At 47.3% G+C, this 17,121-nt stretch overlaps 1 protein-coding gene and 1 long non-coding RNA gene across 3 annotated transcripts in view; one reads left to right on the top strand and one right to left on the bottom strand.

Moving 5' to 3' along the window:
• LOC137328070 (doublecortin domain-containing protein 1-like) overlaps nt 1-17,121 on the bottom strand; it is a 485,645-nt gene that overhangs the window by 27,699 nt on the left and 440,825 nt on the right. The window contains exons 34-36 of the mRNA XM_067994210.1: nt 6,865-6,966; nt 6,310-6,446; nt 2,130-2,306 (exon numbers count right to left, since the gene is read on the bottom strand). Of these exons, the coding sequence (XP_067850311.1) occupies nt 2,130-2,306; nt 6,310-6,446; nt 6,865-6,966 (416 nt within the window). The remainder of the gene's footprint in view (nt 1-2,129; nt 2,307-6,309; nt 6,447-6,864; nt 6,967-17,121) is intronic.
• The window catches only part of LOC137328071 (uncharacterized), a 36,859-nt gene continuing 26,881 nt past the window's right edge, over nt 7,144-17,121 (top strand). For both annotated transcript variants that reach the window (XR_010964605.1, XR_010964606.1), the window contains exons 1-2: nt 7,144-7,228; nt 10,587-10,666. This is a non-coding gene — a long non-coding RNA (uncharacterized lncRNA). The remainder of the gene's footprint in view (nt 7,229-10,586; nt 10,667-17,121) is intronic.

Genomic DNA, 17,121 nt, shown 5'->3' with positions numbered 1-17,121 from the left:
GAAGTACTTTTTGAAGTGTAGTCACTGTTGTAATGTAGGAAACACAGCAGCCAATTTGTGCTCAGCAAGATCCCACAAATAGCAATGTGATAATGACCAGATAACCTGTATTTGAATGTTGGTTGTGGAATAAATATTGGCCAGGACACCGGGGAGAACTCCCCTGCTCTTCTACAAATAGTGCCGTGGGAGCTTTTACATCCACCTGAGAGGGCAGACGGGGCCTCGGTTTAAAATCTCACCAGAAAGACAGCACCTCCGACAGTGCAGCACTCCCTCAGTTCTGCACTGGAGTGTCAGCCTAGATTAAACACTTCAGCCTAGGACAAACACTTAATGTCCTAGCGTAATTACAGCCCCAGAATTCATGTAAGAATATTCAAATGAATACTCGGTGAAATTCCTCAGCTTTTGTGCCAGATTAGCCCATTCTGTCTTCAATGCCCATTTTGAATGTGAACAAGGGAAATACCATGTAATGAATTCATAAAGGGAATGTGACTTGTATACTTTTGATGCAACAGTTAGTGTTGTGGCACCTTCTCCGGGCAACTAGGAATAGGCAATAAATGCCGGCCTTGCCAGCAACGCCTATATCCAGAGAATGTATTTTTTTTAAAAGATAGCAAGTGAAGGTAAAGATAATAATAGGTCTTTATTTCTTTTTTGTAATCCTCATAACTTTCTGTGTATTCGAGAACCCTTTATCACTTCTCGTATGTGTGCTTTATATTACGGTGGGGAAAAAAAGGATTGCATTTATGTAACTGCCTCACAAAATCTCTGAGAAATAAATCCAGTTGTCTCATACAATTTATTTCTGGAATTGCAGTCATTGTTATGTAGGTGAATGCACAGCAAGATTCCATAAACAGCAATGAATTGAATGACCAGTTCATCTATTTTCTTTGTGGTGTTTATTGAGGGGAGAATGTTGACCAGGACACCAGGAGATCGGCCAGCTGTACTTCAAATCCATGGCGGCCATGACGCCAGGAGAACTCACAAATGAAGGTTATGTTAATAATGGGTGTTGGTTTGGAATAAGGAATTTCAAGGTTGAAGGAGCACATGCATAGTGACAGGCCCCAACTTGCCGCCATGTCCTCATCTTGGCTTTCAGTAAGTGACCATGCATTATGGAGCGAGACTGTGTTACAATATTTTGATGTGTGATGCCCTTGGAAAATATCAGCGTGCCAAGGCTTTCAATTGTAAGTTGCAGCTTCGGTGTGTGCCCTGCTGAAGTATGTGTATGAATGTGATATTATGAAAGAGTTGTAAGGTTGTGTGAGGTTCTTGGCGTGGGCAAGAAGCAAATATAGACAGGCAACACTTTGTGGCACACAAACATGGACCAGTTACCTGGCAAATGATACTGCTAAGTAGTCTTATCTTCCCGTGCCCTTAAAGTAGGCCATCTTCTACCACATCTGTTCCCTGTTCTGCCAGGTATTGTACCTAGCACTGAGGCTGTCCATCACCTGCTGCCAGGTATGGTGTCTGGGAAAACAGCCAACAAAACAACCTTCCTCACCCACCTCATGCAGCAGCAGCTCTATCTGATCACCCACCCAACAGGGGCCACTCAGCCACCTTCCCACCGGCTCTGCCTCCATACTGGGTTTACCTCACTTTGGTTTTGCCTGTCACCTCTCCTCCCTCCCCTCGCCCCATACTGTTTAAAGTCCGTTTGGAAGATTTATGAAGGCTCATACAACTCTTGCTTTCATATTCCTCCACTTGCCTTTAAGTGGCTGCATCCCTTTAAATGCAGCCCTGAGAGAGCTGGTGGCTCATCAGGTATCCCAGCTACATGCTCACCATCCGGGCCAATTTGCACAGGGAACATGTACCAGTGATTTAAATGAGCTGACCTCATAAAGTCACATCTGGTGCCTTGCTGTGATCCAATCCCACTGGCACTGCACTGGGACCAGGTAATTTTCACTCTAGTGTCATGCAATAAGGTCAAGGGGTATTTACGTGGCATTGGGAGGGGCAAATTTATTTATTTTTGTTGTACTTTATTTGCACTGGGTTTATAGGACTGCTTGATCGGTAACAACAGTAGTGAATGGACACATTCTCCGATAGGAAGCAAAGAATCTCTTTCACCAACTGTTTACCTCTGGAATAGTTTTGCCCCAGGCATAGGTTCCTTGGTCTGGAAAATCACCGTTCAGATATGCCAGAACTCTCTTGACATTTGGTTGACTGTAAAGAGGCCTTTGACTGGACACCAACTTGCTGAGAACTGAAGGCCGTTCTTTCATTAGCATGGCTTGGACTTCTGACAGATGCATCTAAGAGATATGGGAATCAATAGGTTAATAAGAGAGTCATGTCTATATAAAGTGTACACATGTACGACGACTGAGATTGAAGCAGGCAATGTTCCATTGCAATGCCCAAATCTAGAACTTTAGACACAGGTGGGCTGGATTCTCCTCTTCACTGTGATATAGTGGTGAAAGATAAAAAGAACTTGCACTTATATAGCACCTTTCACGACCTCAGCACGCCCTAAAGCGCTTTACAGCCAATGAAGTATTTTTTGAAGTGCAGTCACTGTTGTAATGTAGAAAACCCAGCAACCAATTTGCACACAGCAAGGTCCCACAAACAGCAATGTGATAATGACCAGATCATCTGTTTATTAGTGATGCTGGTTGAGGGATAAATATTGGCAAGGACACCGGGCAGAACTCCCCTGCTCGTCTTCAAAATAGTGGCCGTGGGATCTTTTATGTCCTCCCGAGAGAGCAGATAGGGCCTCGGTTTAACGTCTCATCCGAAAGACGGCTCCTCCGACAGTGCAGTGCTCCCTCAGTATTGCACTGGAGTGTCAGCCTGGGTTATAGACTTCTGCCCACCACCCTGACACTGCCACAACCACACCGGGGTCAGGGACTATTTGCTGTGTAGGGTGGGCTCTCACTAGATTCTCCACCAGCCAGAGAGAGCAAAATTCCGAGTATTGCTGACTGACACTACCGTACCAAAAGAAACGGCCGGGGATTTAAAGGTGGGGGGGAAGTGGTGGGGGAGGCCCCGAAGAGGATTCCAAGATATTTGGTTTTGGTCTGGGCTGAGATCAAGGCCTAAAAAGGTGAGTGAATTATGGAGGAAGGGGAGGCCTCTGTTTGGCCCCCTTGCCTCCAGTAAAGGAATTGTGGAGCCTTATTTCCGCTATGCTGAGCGTCTGCCATTTTCCCTCAGGCGGTCCTGAGGAGCAGCAGGAAGAGGGGCGGTCAGCAGGAAACTCATCTGGGAACCAGGGCCCCACCCCACACCCACATGGCAGGCGGGGAAAGTGTAGCCAGCATCGGTCCTGGGGTGGGGGAGAACGGCAGAAATCTAGCTCCAGGCGGGAATATGGTGCTCGGCCTCATCACCCCATTTTGCCCCCTTTACCCAGACTATCCTGCCTGAAATCATGGCCAGATATATTAAATCAGCTTCTTTAGGAACACTACTGACAAAGGCATTAGCGGCTCTCTCTCTATCATTTTTCCTGTGTCAAGCTATCGAAATACCAGCATTCCACTATGATTTAGTATCTATCAAGAAGAAAAATATTGCACACGTGTATTTATTTACTTATTAATTTCCTCTCTGCCTCTGTCTCTGTCTCTCGCACTCTCATTTTGACCACTATCTCGGAACATAGGAACAGGAGTAGGCCATTCAGCCCCTCGAGCCTGTTTCGCCATTCAATTAGATCACGGCTGGATCTGTATCTTAACTCCATCTCCCCGCCTTGGTGCCACAACCCTTAATACTCTTGCCTAACTAAGGCAAGTATTTGGCCTGAGTCATTTTATTTTTCAGCAGGCTGCCATTTATTTTTCAAAGGTATGCCAGGCAGCAAAAGTCTGGTTCTCAGGCATTTGGCCCAATTTCCGTCCACTTTTTCCATTGGGAGTAAGGAGACACAGAAGTGGGTGGTAGGGGATGTGATGCCTCACAGGGATGCCAGGGCGACATTGTAGGTGCTCAGTCAGTAACCTGGGGTGAGGGGTTTAAAGGCGGGGAGGACCGTCCCGTGGCCTGTCTGTGGCGGGCATTGATGACCAATTTCTCCTGCAAGAAGAGAGAGTGAATCGGGGCAAGGCTAGCGAGTGAGAAATATGTGCCAAGTGGCATGGGAGAGAGAGGGGAAGTAACAGATGTGGAGATACGAAGCTATTAGATTGGAGGAAGGGGTTTTAGGGTTGTGCATATATGTATTTGCTGTGGGGCGACCTGGGTGGCCATAGTGCAAGGTGGCCAGTTGGAGCCCCCATTAAACTAGAAAGCATGGAAGTGATGGGAGAGGCATGCAGTGTGTTACCTTGCCTGCCCTGCTGAGGGTGTGGGACGGATTGCAGCAATGTTCTGCAGTCCCGGGGGTGAGGGAGTAGGCAGTCAGCTCCAGTGCCCACTCCCTCCAGGCGGCACGAGTGATAATTCTGAGTGACCTGGTGCCACCCACACCCAGGAGGCTACTCATCCTGCCTTCAATGCCCTCCAGGAGGGCTTGGAGGTCTGAATGAGTGAAGCTGCACATTACTCTTCTCTGGTGTCATGCACTGCTGCCCTCTGGGCACGGATGGTGCCTGAGTGGTCATAATTCTGTACAAGGGTAACAAAAATATTGCTAAGACATGCAATGAAGTTTTTAGAGAGTGAAGTGAAAGAGACAAGCAATGTTGCTCTCCGAACTATTTGTCCCCCAGTTTGTTGCTGCAGGGTGCAGTCTGAACTGTCTTTTTAGAGGCTACACAGAAGCTTCAAGGAAGTTCAGCTGCTTACATCGGTTTTACACCAATGCCTACACCAACGGGTAGACAAATGAGAAGACCCAGGAAACTCAGGTGTATCTCTCTCTCCAGAGGCCACTGGCAAAGCAGTAGTGTTTATTTCAAGGTACACCAGCAGTGTAAATCAACTTGAGGAAATGCGAGGAAGTTTTTTTTTAAAATGAGTGATGGCAAACTGAGCATTCTAGGATGTGCTGTTTATAAGCCCTACTCACCCACCTTTTACTACCTCAGCAAAAGATGCTAACCTTATCTTTGACCTAAGCTATTAAGAATTATTATAGCCTAGAAATTACCATTGCTGATATTAGTGGGCAAACACACTTCCTCTGTTCGTCACTTAAAATCAAAGGGTGAATGGCTATGTTAAAATGGCGGACAGAGGATTGTCATACAAACATTTTAAATGCTTCACCGCTAATATTGCCAGTAGTAGTTTCTAGGCTTACTTCTGTATTTAAAAAAACTGCTGCACAAAATGATTTGTCTAACTTCGTTATGCTTTAGGGGCTCAGCTGTGAGGAGAGCAAGAGATGTCAGGGTTGGTGGGAAATGAAACAATTTTCTACCTGTTTGCATTCCATTGTTGGCATCAAGCACTCGAGATCAAGGGTAAAGTTCCCTCTACATTGCCCCAACTATAGGCTCAAACCCAAACTCAGAAAAGGACTCAGTACTGCACCAAGGTGACATTTTCCTTCTCCCTTTATGGCCTCTCTTTTGGAGACTGCCAATTTACTTGCAGCTGTGCTGAATTATAGGCACTTTGCTTCTGATCAGGCTCATTCAGCTTAGGATCTTTACAGTCACCTCGAAGAGACGAGACCATCATCCCATTAGTTTGGACTACTTCTGAACTCTCATCCTTGAAACTTAATGGACAATGTTCTCAACTACTCAGTAGTCAATCATCAAAAATACGTGAAATTGCACAAGATTCTGTTTTTATTTCAGGTTTCTGGCTGAACTTTATTTCTCCTTTTGTACTCCTTATAACTTTCTGTGTGTGCAAGAAGTCTTTATCACCTCTCATCAGTGCACTTTATATTATGGTGGAGAAAAATAAAGGATTGCATTTCTATAACTGCCTCACTAGATCTCTGAGAAATGAGTCACGCAATTTATTTCTGGAATTGCAGTCATTGTTATGTAGGGAAACACACAGCAAGATCCCACAAACAGCAATGAATTGAATGACCAGTTCATTTATTTTTGGTGGTGTTTGTTGAGGGAAGAATATTGGCCGAGACACCAGGAGAACTCCCAGCTCTCCTTCAAATTCATGAACGTCCACTTCTCTTTAACATTTCATCTGAAGGGCAACACACCTCTGACAACACACCTCTCCTTTGGAGTGCCAGTCTAGATTATGTGCTCAAGTCCTGGATTGGGGCTTGAACCCACAACCCTCTGATTCAACAGCAAGAGTGCCATCAACTGAGCCAAACTTGTCAATATGCCTCATGTCTTGTATGGAGATAGAAGCAATGAAATGTCCACCTACCTCCATGCTTTGTACGTCTTCCATAAGCTTCACCTCTTCTGGAGATGGCTCTGTCCACCCACCTTCCACCACTACAGGCTGAATTGGGCTCTTTGTGGGCACCATACTGGACGGACCCATGGATCCCACTCGCCTCCCTGCAAAAACCAACTTCACTCTTTGATCCTTTCTCAGGTAATCTCTTCACCTCAGATTCAAAACAAGTAAAGGTCAAGAGTGAGGAAAGAGCCAGCGCAGGCTGCGATCAGGGCAGCCCGATTTTGCATAGGGGACCTATAGGCCCCCTCTATTTGCATACGCAGAGGGCCTACCGCGTGTTTCGGACGCCAGCTGTGGACGCCTCTTTTTCTGCCTTCAGCGATAATGCGCATTTAAAGAGCGCGCTTGCGCTGGCCGCCATATTGGATGCTCAGGTGGCCGTTTCACGCCTGAGAAAACAGGCATGCTGCCGTTGAATTTCTAGGCCAGCCGATTGGATCAGTGCATGGGACTCAGGAGACAAATAATCTATTAGTGCTGAACCTTAGCGTGTAACATCCTTCTGTGCTTCATTACCTTGAAGGTGACGCATTTTATGCTTCATTTTATCAAGATCAGAGAGAACCTTTTCTTTCTGCAGCCAGTGGTTTCTCTGCAGTCTCAGTCTTTTGTTTGATTCTGAAATTAGAGGGCAACCAGAGTTACCATCTTACTGATTACAGCATTCCAGGCTATGTTGATAGAGCCATTTATAAATTACTTATACACTGGAGGTGTCTTAAGATTAATGCTTACTTGGCAGAGAAACTGCTGATTCGAAGGAGGTTTTGATGTTAGCACATCTCCAGAGGAGTTCGCTGTAATAACAGAGAAGTTGATGCAAATTCACTCCTCTGCCCCAAGAGGGATATTTCTTGGTTTGTCAGTGTTGGCGAAAAAGGTGAGGTGAAGACTAAGTGGGAAACACTGCATCTACTTTTATTGTGAGAGTTTGGGAGTGTACGATAGAGTATGTGAGTGAGAATGTGAGGACTTTTGTGAGAGAGTGTGAAAAAGTACGTGTGTGAGAGTATGTTTGTGAGTGTGTTAGAGTATGTGAGTGAGTGTGTGAGAGCATGTGCTTCTGTAAGAGTATCTGAGTGAGTTTGTAAGAGTGTGTGTGTTTGTGAAAGTGTGTGTGAGTGTGTGAGAGCGTGTGTGTGAGGATGTGAGTGTGAGAGAGCATGTGTGAGTGTGTGAGTTTTGTGAGAGCATGTGTGTGAGGGTGTGAGTGTGTGAGAGCATGTGTGTGAGGATGAGAGTGTGAGAGAGCAGGTGTGTGAGAGTGTGAGTGTGTGAGAGCATGTGTGTGAGGGTGTGAGTGTGTGAGAGCATGTGTGTGAGTGTGTGAGAGCATGTGTGTGAGTGTGTGAGTGTGAGAGAGCTGGTGTGTGAGGGTGTGAGTGTGAGAGCATGTGTATGAGAGTGTGAGAGCATGAGTGTGAGGGTGTGAGTGTGTGAATGCATGTGTGTGAGAGCATGTGTGTGAGTGTGTCAGATCATGTGTGTGAGGGTGTGAGAGCACGTGTGTGAGTGTGTGAGTGTGTGAGAGCTTGTGTGTGAGGCTGTGAGTGTGTGAGAGCATGTGTGTGAGTGTGTGAGTGTGTGAGAGCATGTGTGTGAGGCTGTGAATGTGTGAGAGTATGAGAGCATGTGTGTGAGGGTGAGAATGTGAGAGCATGTGTGTGAGGGTGTGAGTGTGAGAGCATGTGTGTGAGGGTGTGAGTGTGTGATCGCTTGTGTGTGAGGGTGTGTGTGTGTGAGAGCTTTTGTGTGAGGGTGTGAGTGTGAGAGATCATGTGTGTGAGTGTGTGAGTGTGAGAGAGCTGGTGTGTGAGGGTGTGAGTGTGTGAGAGCTTGTGTGTGAGAGTGTGAGAGCATGCGTGTGAGTGTGAGAGTATGTATGTGAGGGTGAGAGTGTGAGAACATGTTTGTGAGTGTGTGAGAGCTTGTGTATGAGTGTGTGAGTGTGTGAGAGCATGTGTGTGAGGGTGTGAGTGTGTGAATGCATGTGTGTGAGAGCATGTGTGTGAGTGTGTGAGTGTGTGAGAGCATGTGTGTGAGTGTGAGAGCATGTGTGTGAGGGTGTGAGAGCATGTGTGTGAGTGTGTGAGAGCATGTGTGTGAGGGTGAGAGCATGTGTGTGAGAGCTTGTGTGAGGCTGTGAGTGTGTGAGAGCATGTGTGTGAGTGTGTGAGTGTGTGAGAGCATGTGTGTGAGGGTGTGAGGGTGACAGCATGTGTGTGTGAGAGCATGTGTGTGAGGCTGTGAGTGTGTGAGAGCATGTGTGTGAGTGTGTGAGTGTGTGAGAGCATGTGTGTGAGTGTGTGAGTGTGAGAGCATGTGTGTGAGGGTGTGAGTGTGTGAGAGCATGTGTGTGAGTGTCTGTGTGTGAGAGCATGTGTGTGAGTGTGTGAGAGCATGTGTGTGAGTGTGTGAGAGCATGTGTGTGAGGGTGAGAGTGTGAGAGCATGTGTGTGAGGGTGAGTGTGTGTGAGCATGTGTGTGAGTGTGAGTGTGTGAGAGCATGTGTGTGAGTGTGAGAGCATGTGTGTGAGGGTGAGAGTGTCAGAGCATGTGTGTGAGTGTGTGAGTGTGTGAGAGCTTGTGTGTGAGGGTGTGAGTGTGAGAGAGCATGTGTGTGAGTGTGTGAGTGTGTGAGAGCATGTGTGTGAGGGTGTGAGTGTGTGAATGCATGTGTGTGAGAGCATGTGTGTGAGTGTGTGAGTGTGTGAGAGCATGTGTGTGAGTATGAGAGCATGTGTGTGAGGGTGTGAGAGCATGTGTGTGAGTGTGTGAGAGCATGTGTGTGAGGGTGAGAGCATGTGTGTGAGAGCTTGTGTGAGGCTGTGAGTGTGTGAGAGCATGTGTGTGAGTGTGTGAGTGTGTGAGTGTGTGAGAGCATGTGTGTGAGGGTGTGAGGGTGACAGCATGTGTGTGTGAGAGCATGTGTGTGAGGCTGTGAGTGTGTGAGAGCATGTGTGTGAGTGTGTGAGTGTGTGAGAGCATGTGTGTGAGTGTGTGAGTGTGAGAGCATGTGTGTGAGGGTGTGAGTGTGTGAGAGCATGTGTGTGAGTGTCTGTGTGTGAGAGCATGTGTGTGAGTGTGTGAGAGCATGTGTGTGAGTGTGTGAGAGCATGTGTGTGAGGGTGAGAGTGTGAGAGCATGTGTGTGAGGGTGAGTGTGTGTGAGCATGTGTGTGAGTGTGAGTGTGTGAGAGCATGTGTGTGAGTGTGAGAGCAGGTGTGTGAGGGTGAGAGTGTCAGAGCATGTGTGTGAGTGTGTGAGTGTGTGAGAGCTTGTGTGTGAGGGTGTGAGTGTGAGAGAGCATGTGTGTGAGTGTGTGAGTGTGAGAGAGCATGTGTGTGAGTGTGTGTGTGTGAGAGCATGTGTGTGAGGGTGTGAGTGTGTGAGAGCTTGTGTGTGAGGGTGTGAGTGTGAGAGAGCATGTGTGTGAGTGTCAGAGCATGTGTGTGAGTGTGTGAGTGTGTGAGAGCTTGTGTGTGAGGGTGTGAGTGTGAGAGAGCATGTGTGTGAGTGTGTGTGTGTGTGAGAGCATGTGTGTGAGTGTCAGAGCATGTGTGTGAGTGTGTGAGTGTGTGAGAGCTTGTGTGTGAGGGTGTGAGTGTGTGAGAGCTTGTGTGTGAGGGTGTGAGTGTGAGAGAGCATGTGTGTGAGTGTGTGTGTGTGAGAGCATGTGTGTGAGGGTGAGTGTGTGAGAGCATGTGTGTGAGGGTGAGTGTGTGTGAGTGTGAGTGTGTGAGAGCATGTGTGTGAGGGTGAGTGTGTGTGAGTGTGAGTGTGTGAGAGCTTTTGTGTGAGGGTGAGAGTGTGAGAGCATTTGTGTGAGGGTGAGAGTGTGTGAGGGTGTGAGTGTGAGAGCATGTGTGTGAGGGTGAGAGTGTGTTAGTGTGTGAGGGTTTGAGTGTGAGAGTGTGTGAGAGCATGTGTGTGAGGGTGTGAGTGTGAGAGTGTGTGAGGGTGTGAGTGTGAGAGCATGTGTGTGAGGGTGTGAGTGTGAGAGTGTGTGAGGGTGTGAGTGTGAGAGCACGTGTGTGAGTGTGTAAGGGTGTGAGGGTGTGAGAGTGTGAGAGCACGTGTGTGAGTGTGTGAGGGTGTGAGTGTGTGAGAGCATGGGCATGATTTTGACCCTTAGCCAGGGAGGTCGCGGTGGGGTCAAATTGCGGTCGGTAACCTGACAGGTCGGGTTTCCTGGATGTCCTTACAATTCTGACGTAAGAATGTCTTTTTTTTGTCAGTTTGACGTGCGACTGAGCGGCCTGATTGACAGGCTGGCCTCAGTCAGACAGGAGAGCAGCCAGGGAGAGGATGTCTTCAGGTAAGTCTTTGTTAGTATGGATGGGGGAGGGGCATGGGTGGGCACAGGTGGCCTCGGGATGGGTCGGGATCACAGGGGGAGTCAGTCATGGGGGTGGGATCAGGGGTCAGTCACGTGGGGAGGTGTCGGGATCGGGGGTCACCACAGAGGTCTGTGATCGTTGGGGGGGATGGGGGTCAGGGGTCCACGATCGTTGGGGGGGATGGGGGTCAGGGGTCCACGATCGTTGCGGGGGATGGGGGTCAGGGGTCCACGATCGTTGCGGGGGATGGGGGTCAGGGGTCCACGATCGTTGGGGGGGATGGGGTTGGGGATCTGCGATCCGGTTTGGGGTCGGGAGTCTGTGATCAGAGATCGGGGCCGGGGGTCTGCGATCGTTGGGGGGGAATCGGGGATCGGGGTCAGGGTTCATGATCGTTGGGGGGGTCACTGTCGGTAGGCCTGTTGGGCCTGGGGGAAGCACTCCTGCTCCTCCCGGCCCACAAGTTGTGCCAGAAAGGCACCTACCTGTTAGTCTCGGGCCATCTCGCCTCCTTTCACGAGGCGTGAAGGAGAAGGCCTGGGAATCCTGACTCCCGGGGTTGAAATCAGAAACTGTGGGAAAATGGAGGCCCGAAGCTCCTTGAAAGGTTTAAGGCCCGACCCGCTTCCTGGGAGCGGTTTGGTCGCCCACCCCTCATCCTGATCCAGTGAAAACCGGAAATGGGCAGGTTGGAGGCGGGTTGGGGACAGGTCTGAAATGGTTGCAATTTTGAATGCCCCCCCTCCAATCCACCCATTCATCACTTTTAAAATCATGCCCCATGTGTATGTATGAGAGTGTGTGTGAGTTTGTGAGACCGTGTGTGTGAGTTTGTGAGTGTGTGTGAGAGCATGTGTGTGAGTTTGTGAGAGTGTGTGTGAGTGTGTGACAGCGTGTGTTTGTGAGAGCATGTGTGAGTTGGTGATAGCATGTGTATGAGTTTGTGAGAGTGTGTGTGTGATAGAGTATGTGAGTGAGTGTGTGACAGCATGTATATGGGTGTGATGGAGAATGTGAGAAAGTGTGTGAGAGTGAATGTGTGAGTGTGATAGAGTATGCGAGTGTGTGTGTGAGAGTGTATGTGTGAGTGTGATAGAGTATGCGAGTGTGTGTGTGAGAGTGTATGTGTGAGTGTGATAGAGTATGCGAGTGTGTGTGTGAGAGTGTATGTGTCAGTGTGATAGAGTATGCGAGTGTGTGTGAGAGAGTGTATGTGTCAGTGTGATAGAGTATGCGAGTGTGTGTGTGAGAGTGTATGTGTCAGTGTGATAGAGTATGCGAGTGTGTGTGTGAGAGTGTATGTGTCAGTGTGATAGTGTATGCGAGTGTGTGTGTGAGAGTGTATGTGTGAGTGTGATAGAGTATGCGAGTGTGTGTGTGAGAGTGTATGTGTCAGTGTGATAGTGTATGCGAGTGTGTGTGTGAGAGTGTATGTGTCAGTGTGATAGAGTATGCGAGTGTGTGTGTGAGAGTGTATGTGTGAGTGTGATAGAGTATGCGAATGTGTGTGAGAGTGTATGTGTGAGTGTGATAGAGTATGCGAGTGTGTGTGTGAGAGTGAATGTGTGAGTGTGATAGAGTATGCGAGTGTGTGTGTGAGAGTGAATGTGTGAGTGTGATAGAGTATGCGAGTGTGTGTGTGAAAGTGTATGTGTGAGTGTGATAGAGTATGCGAGTGTGTGTGTGAGAGTGTATGTGTCAGTGTGATAGAGTATGCGAGTGTGTGTGTGAGAGTGTATGTGTCAGTGTGATAGAGTATGCGAATGTGTGTGAGAGTGTATGTGTGAGTGTGATAGAGTATGCGAGTGTGTGTGAGAGTGTATGTGTGAGTGTGATAGAGTATGCGAGTGTGTGTGTGAGAGTGTATGTGTGAGTGTGATAGAGTATGCGAGTGTGTGTGTGAGAGTGTATGTGTGAGTGTGATAGAGTATTCGAGTGTGTGTGAGAGTGTATGTGTGAGTGTGATAGTGTATGCGAGTGTGTGTGAGAGTGTATGTGTGAGTGTGATAGTGTATGCGAGTGTGTGTGTGAGAGTGTATGTGTCAGTGTGATAGAGTATGCGAGTGTGTGTGTGAGAGTGTATGTGTCAGTGTGATAGAGTATTCGAGTGTGTGTGAGAGTGTATGTGTGAGTGTGATAGAGTATTCGAGTGTGTGTGAGAGTGAATGTGTGAGTGTGATAGTGTATGCGAGTGTGTGTGTGAGAGTGTATGTGTGAGTGTGATAGTGTATGCGAGTGTGTGTGTGAGAGTGTATGTGTCAGTGTGATAGAGTATCCGAGTGTGTGTGTGAGAATGTATGTGTGAGTGTGATAGAGTATTCGAGTGTGTGTGAGAGTGTATGTGTGAGTGTGATAGAGTATTCGAGTGTGTGAGAGTGTATGTGTGAGTGTGATAGTGTATGCGAGTGTGTGTGTGAGAGTGTATGTGTCAGTGTGATAGAGTATGCGAGTGTGTGTGTGAGAGTGTATGTGTCAGTGTGATAGAGTATTCGAGTGTGTGTGAGAGTGTATGTGTGAGTGTGATAGAGTATTCGAGTGTGTGTGAGAGTGTATGTGTGAGTGTGATAGAGTATGTGAGTGTGTGTGTGAGAGTGTATGTGTCAGTGTGATAGAGTATGCGAGTGTGTGTGTGAGAGTGTATGTGTGAGTGTGATAGTGTATGCGAGTGTGTGTGTGAGTGTGATAGAGTATGCGAGTATGTGTGTGAGTGTATGTGTCAGCGTGATTGAGTATTCGAGTGTGTGTGAGAGTGTATGTGTGAGTGTGATAGAGTATGCGAGTGTGTGTGTGTGAGTGTATGTGTCAGTGTGATAGAGTATTCGAGTGTGTGTGAGAGTGTATGTGTGAGTGTGATAGAGTATTCGAGTGTGTGTGAGTGTGTATGTGTGAGTGTGATAGAGTATGCGAGTGTGTGTGTGAGTGTATGTGTGAGTGTGATAGAGTATTCGAGTGTGTGTGAGAGTGTATGTGTGAGTGTGATAGAGTATGCGAGTGTGTGTGTGTGAGTGTATGTGTCAGTGTGATAGAGTATGCGAGTGTGTGTGTGAGAGTGTATGTGTCAGTGTGATGGAGTATGCGAGTGTGTGTGAGAGTGTATGTGTGAGTGTGATAGAGTATGCGAGTGTGTGTGTGAGTGTATGTGTGAGTGTGATAGAGTATGCGAGTGTGTGTGTGTGAGTGTATGTGTCAGTGTGATAGAGTATGCGAGTGTGTGTGAGAGTGTATGTGTGAGTGTGATAGAGTATGTGAGTGTGTGTGTGTGAGTGTATGTGTCAGTGTGATAGAGTATGCGAGTGTGTGTGAGAGTGTATGTGTGAGTGTGATAGAGTATGTGAGTGTGTGTGTGAGAGTGCATGTGTGAGTGTGATAGAGTATGCGAGTGTGTGTGTGAGAGTGTATGTGTGAGTGTGATAGAGTATGCGAGTGTGTGTGTGAGAGTGTATGTGTCAGTGTGATAGAGTATGCGAGTGTGTGTGTGAGAGTGTATGTGTGAGTGTGATAGAGTATGCGAGTGTGTGTGTGTGAGTGTATGTGTCAGTGTGATAGAGTATGCGAGTGTGTGTGAGAGTGTATGTGTGAGTGTGATAGAGTATGTGAGTGTGTGTGTGAGAGTGTATGTGTGAGTGTGATGGAGTATGCGAGTGTGTGTGTGACAGTGTATGTGTGGGTGTGATAGAGTATGCGAGTGTGTGTGTGAGAGTGTATGTGTCAGTGTGATAGAGTATGCGAGTGTGTGTGTGAGAGTGTATGTGTCAGTGTGATAGAGTATGCGAGTGTGTGTGTGAGAGTGTATGTGTGAGTGTGATAGAGTATGCGAGTGTGTGTGTGAGAGTGTATGTGTGAGTGTGATAGAGTATGCGAGTGTGTGTGTGAGAGTGTATGTGTGAGTGTGATAGAGTATGCGAGTGTGTGTGTGAGAGTGTATGTGTGAGTGTGATAGAGTATGCGAGTGTGTGTGTGAGTGTATGTGTCAGTGTGATAGAGTATTCGAGTGTGTGTGTGTGAGTGTATGTGTCAGTGTGATAGAGTATGCGAGCGTGTGTGTGAGAGTGTATGTGTCAGTGTGATAGAGTATTCGAGTGTGTGTGAGAGTGTATGTGTGAGTGTGATAGAGTATGCGAGTGTGTGTGTGAGAGTGTATGTGTGAGTGTGATAGAGTATGCGAGTGTGTGTGTGAGAGTGTATGTGTGAGTGTGATAGAGTATGCGAGTGTGTGTGTGAGAGTGTATGTGTGAGTGTGATAGAGTATGCGAGTGTGTGTGTGAGTGTATGTGTCAGTGTGATAGAGTATGCGAGTGTGTGTGTGAGAGTGTATGTGTGAGTGTGATAGAGTATGCGAGTGTGTGTGTGAGTGTATGTGTCAGTGTGATAGAGTATTCGAGTGTGTGTGTGAGAGTGTATGTGTGAGTGTGATAGAGTATTCGAGTGTGTGTGAGTGTGTATGTGTGAGTGTGATAGAGTATGCGAGTGTGTGTGTGAGTGTATGTGTGAGTGTGATAGAGTATTCGAGTGTGTGTGAGAGTGTATGTGTGAGTGTGATAGAGTATGCGAGTGTGTGTGTGTGAGTGTATGTGTCAGTGTGATAGAGTATGCGAGTGTGTGTGTGAGAGTGTATGTGTCAGTGTGATGGAGTATGCGAGTGTGTGTGAGAGTGTATGTGTGAGTGTGATAGAGTATGCGAGTGTGTGTGTGAGTGTATGTGTGAGTGTGATAGAGTATGCGAGTGTGTGTGTGTGAGTGTATGTGTCAGTGTGATAGAGTATGCGAGTGTGTGTGAGAGTGTATGTGTGAGTGTGATAGAGTATGTGAGTGTGTGTGTGTGAGTGTATGTGTCAGTGTGATAGAGTATGCGAGTGTGTGTGAGAGTGTATGTGTGAGTGTGATAGAGTATGTGAGTGTGTGTGTGAGAGTGCATGTGTGAGTGTGATAGAGTATGCGAGTGTGTGTGTGAGAGTGTATGTGTGAGTGTGATAGAGTATGCGAGTGTGTGTGTGAGAGTGTATGTGTCAGTGTGATAGAGTATGCGAGTGTGTGTGTGAGAGTGTATGTGTGAGTGTGATAGAGTATGCGAGTGTGTGTGTGTGAGTGTATGTGTCAGTGTGATAGAGTATGCGAGTGTGTGTGAGAGTGTATGTGTGAGTGTGATAGAGTATGCGAGTGTGTGTGTGTGAGTGTATGTGTGAGTGTGATAGAGTATGTGAGTGTGTGTGTGTGAGTGTATGTGTCAGTGTGATAGAGTATGCGAGTGTGTGTGTGTGAGTGTATGTGTGAGTGTGATAGAGTATGTGAGTGTGTGTGTGAGAGTGTATGTGTGAGTGTGATGGAGTATGCGAGTGTGTGTGTGACAGTGTATGTGTGGGTGTGATAGAGTATGCGAGTGTGTGTGTGAGAGTGTATGTGTCAGTGTGATAGAGTATGCGAGTGTGTGTGTGAGAGTGTATGTGTCAGTGTGATAGAGTATGCGAGTGTGTGTGTGAGAGTGTATGTGTGAGTGTGATAGAGTATGCGAGTGTGTGTGTGAGAGTGTATGTGTGAGTGTGATAGAGTATGCGAGTGTGTGTGTGAGAGTGTATGTGTGAGTGTGATAGAGTATGCGAGTGTGTGTGTGAGAGTGTATGTGTGAGTGTGATAGAGTATGCGAGTGTGTGTGTGAGTGTATGTGTCAGTGTGATAGAGTATTCGAGTGTGTGTGTGTGAGTGTATGTGTCAGTGTGATAGAGTATGCGAGCGTGTGTGTGAGAGTGTATGTGTCAGTGTGATAGAGTATTCGAGTGTGTGTGAGAGTGTATGTGTGAGTGTGATAGAGTATGCGAGTGTGTGTGTGAGAGTGTATGTGTGAGTGTGATAGAGTATGCGAGTGTGTGTGTGAGAGTGTATGTGTGAGTGTGATAGAGTATGCGAGTGTGTGTGTGAGAGTGTATGTGTGAGTGTGATAGAGTATGCGAGTGTGTGTGTGAGTGTATGTGTCAGTGTGATAGAGTATGCGAGTGTGTGTGTGAGAGTGTATGTGTGAGTGTGATAGAGTATGCGAGTGTGTGTGTGAGTGTATGTGTCAGTGTGATAGAGTATTCGAGTGTGTGTGTGTGAGTGTATGTGTCAGTGTGATAGAGTATGCGAGCGTGTGTGTGAGAGTGTATGTGTGAGTGTGATAGAGTATGCGAGTGTGTGTGTGAGAGTGTATGTGTGAGTGTGATAGAGTATTCGAGTGTGTGTGAGAGTGTATGTGTCAGTGTGATAGAGTATGCGAGTGTGTGTGTGAGTGTATGTGTGAGTGTGATAGAGTATTCGAGTGTGTGTGAGAGTGTATGTGTGAGTGTGATAGAGTATGCGAGTGTGTGTGTGAGAGTGTATGTGTGAGTGTGATAGAGTATTCGAGTGTGTGTGAGAGTGTATGTGTGAGTGTGATAGAGTATGCGAGTGTGTGTGTGAGAGT

Source organism: Heptranchias perlo, chromosome 12 (assembly GCF_035084215.1).
Source record: "Heptranchias perlo isolate sHepPer1 chromosome 12, sHepPer1.hap1, whole genome shotgun sequence".
In the NCBI taxonomy this organism is placed as follows: Eukaryota; Metazoa; Chordata; class Chondrichthyes; order Hexanchiformes; family Hexanchidae; genus Heptranchias; species Heptranchias perlo.
Note: the sequence above shows the minus strand (reverse complement) of the source record. Positions and strands in the feature narration are given on the sequence as shown.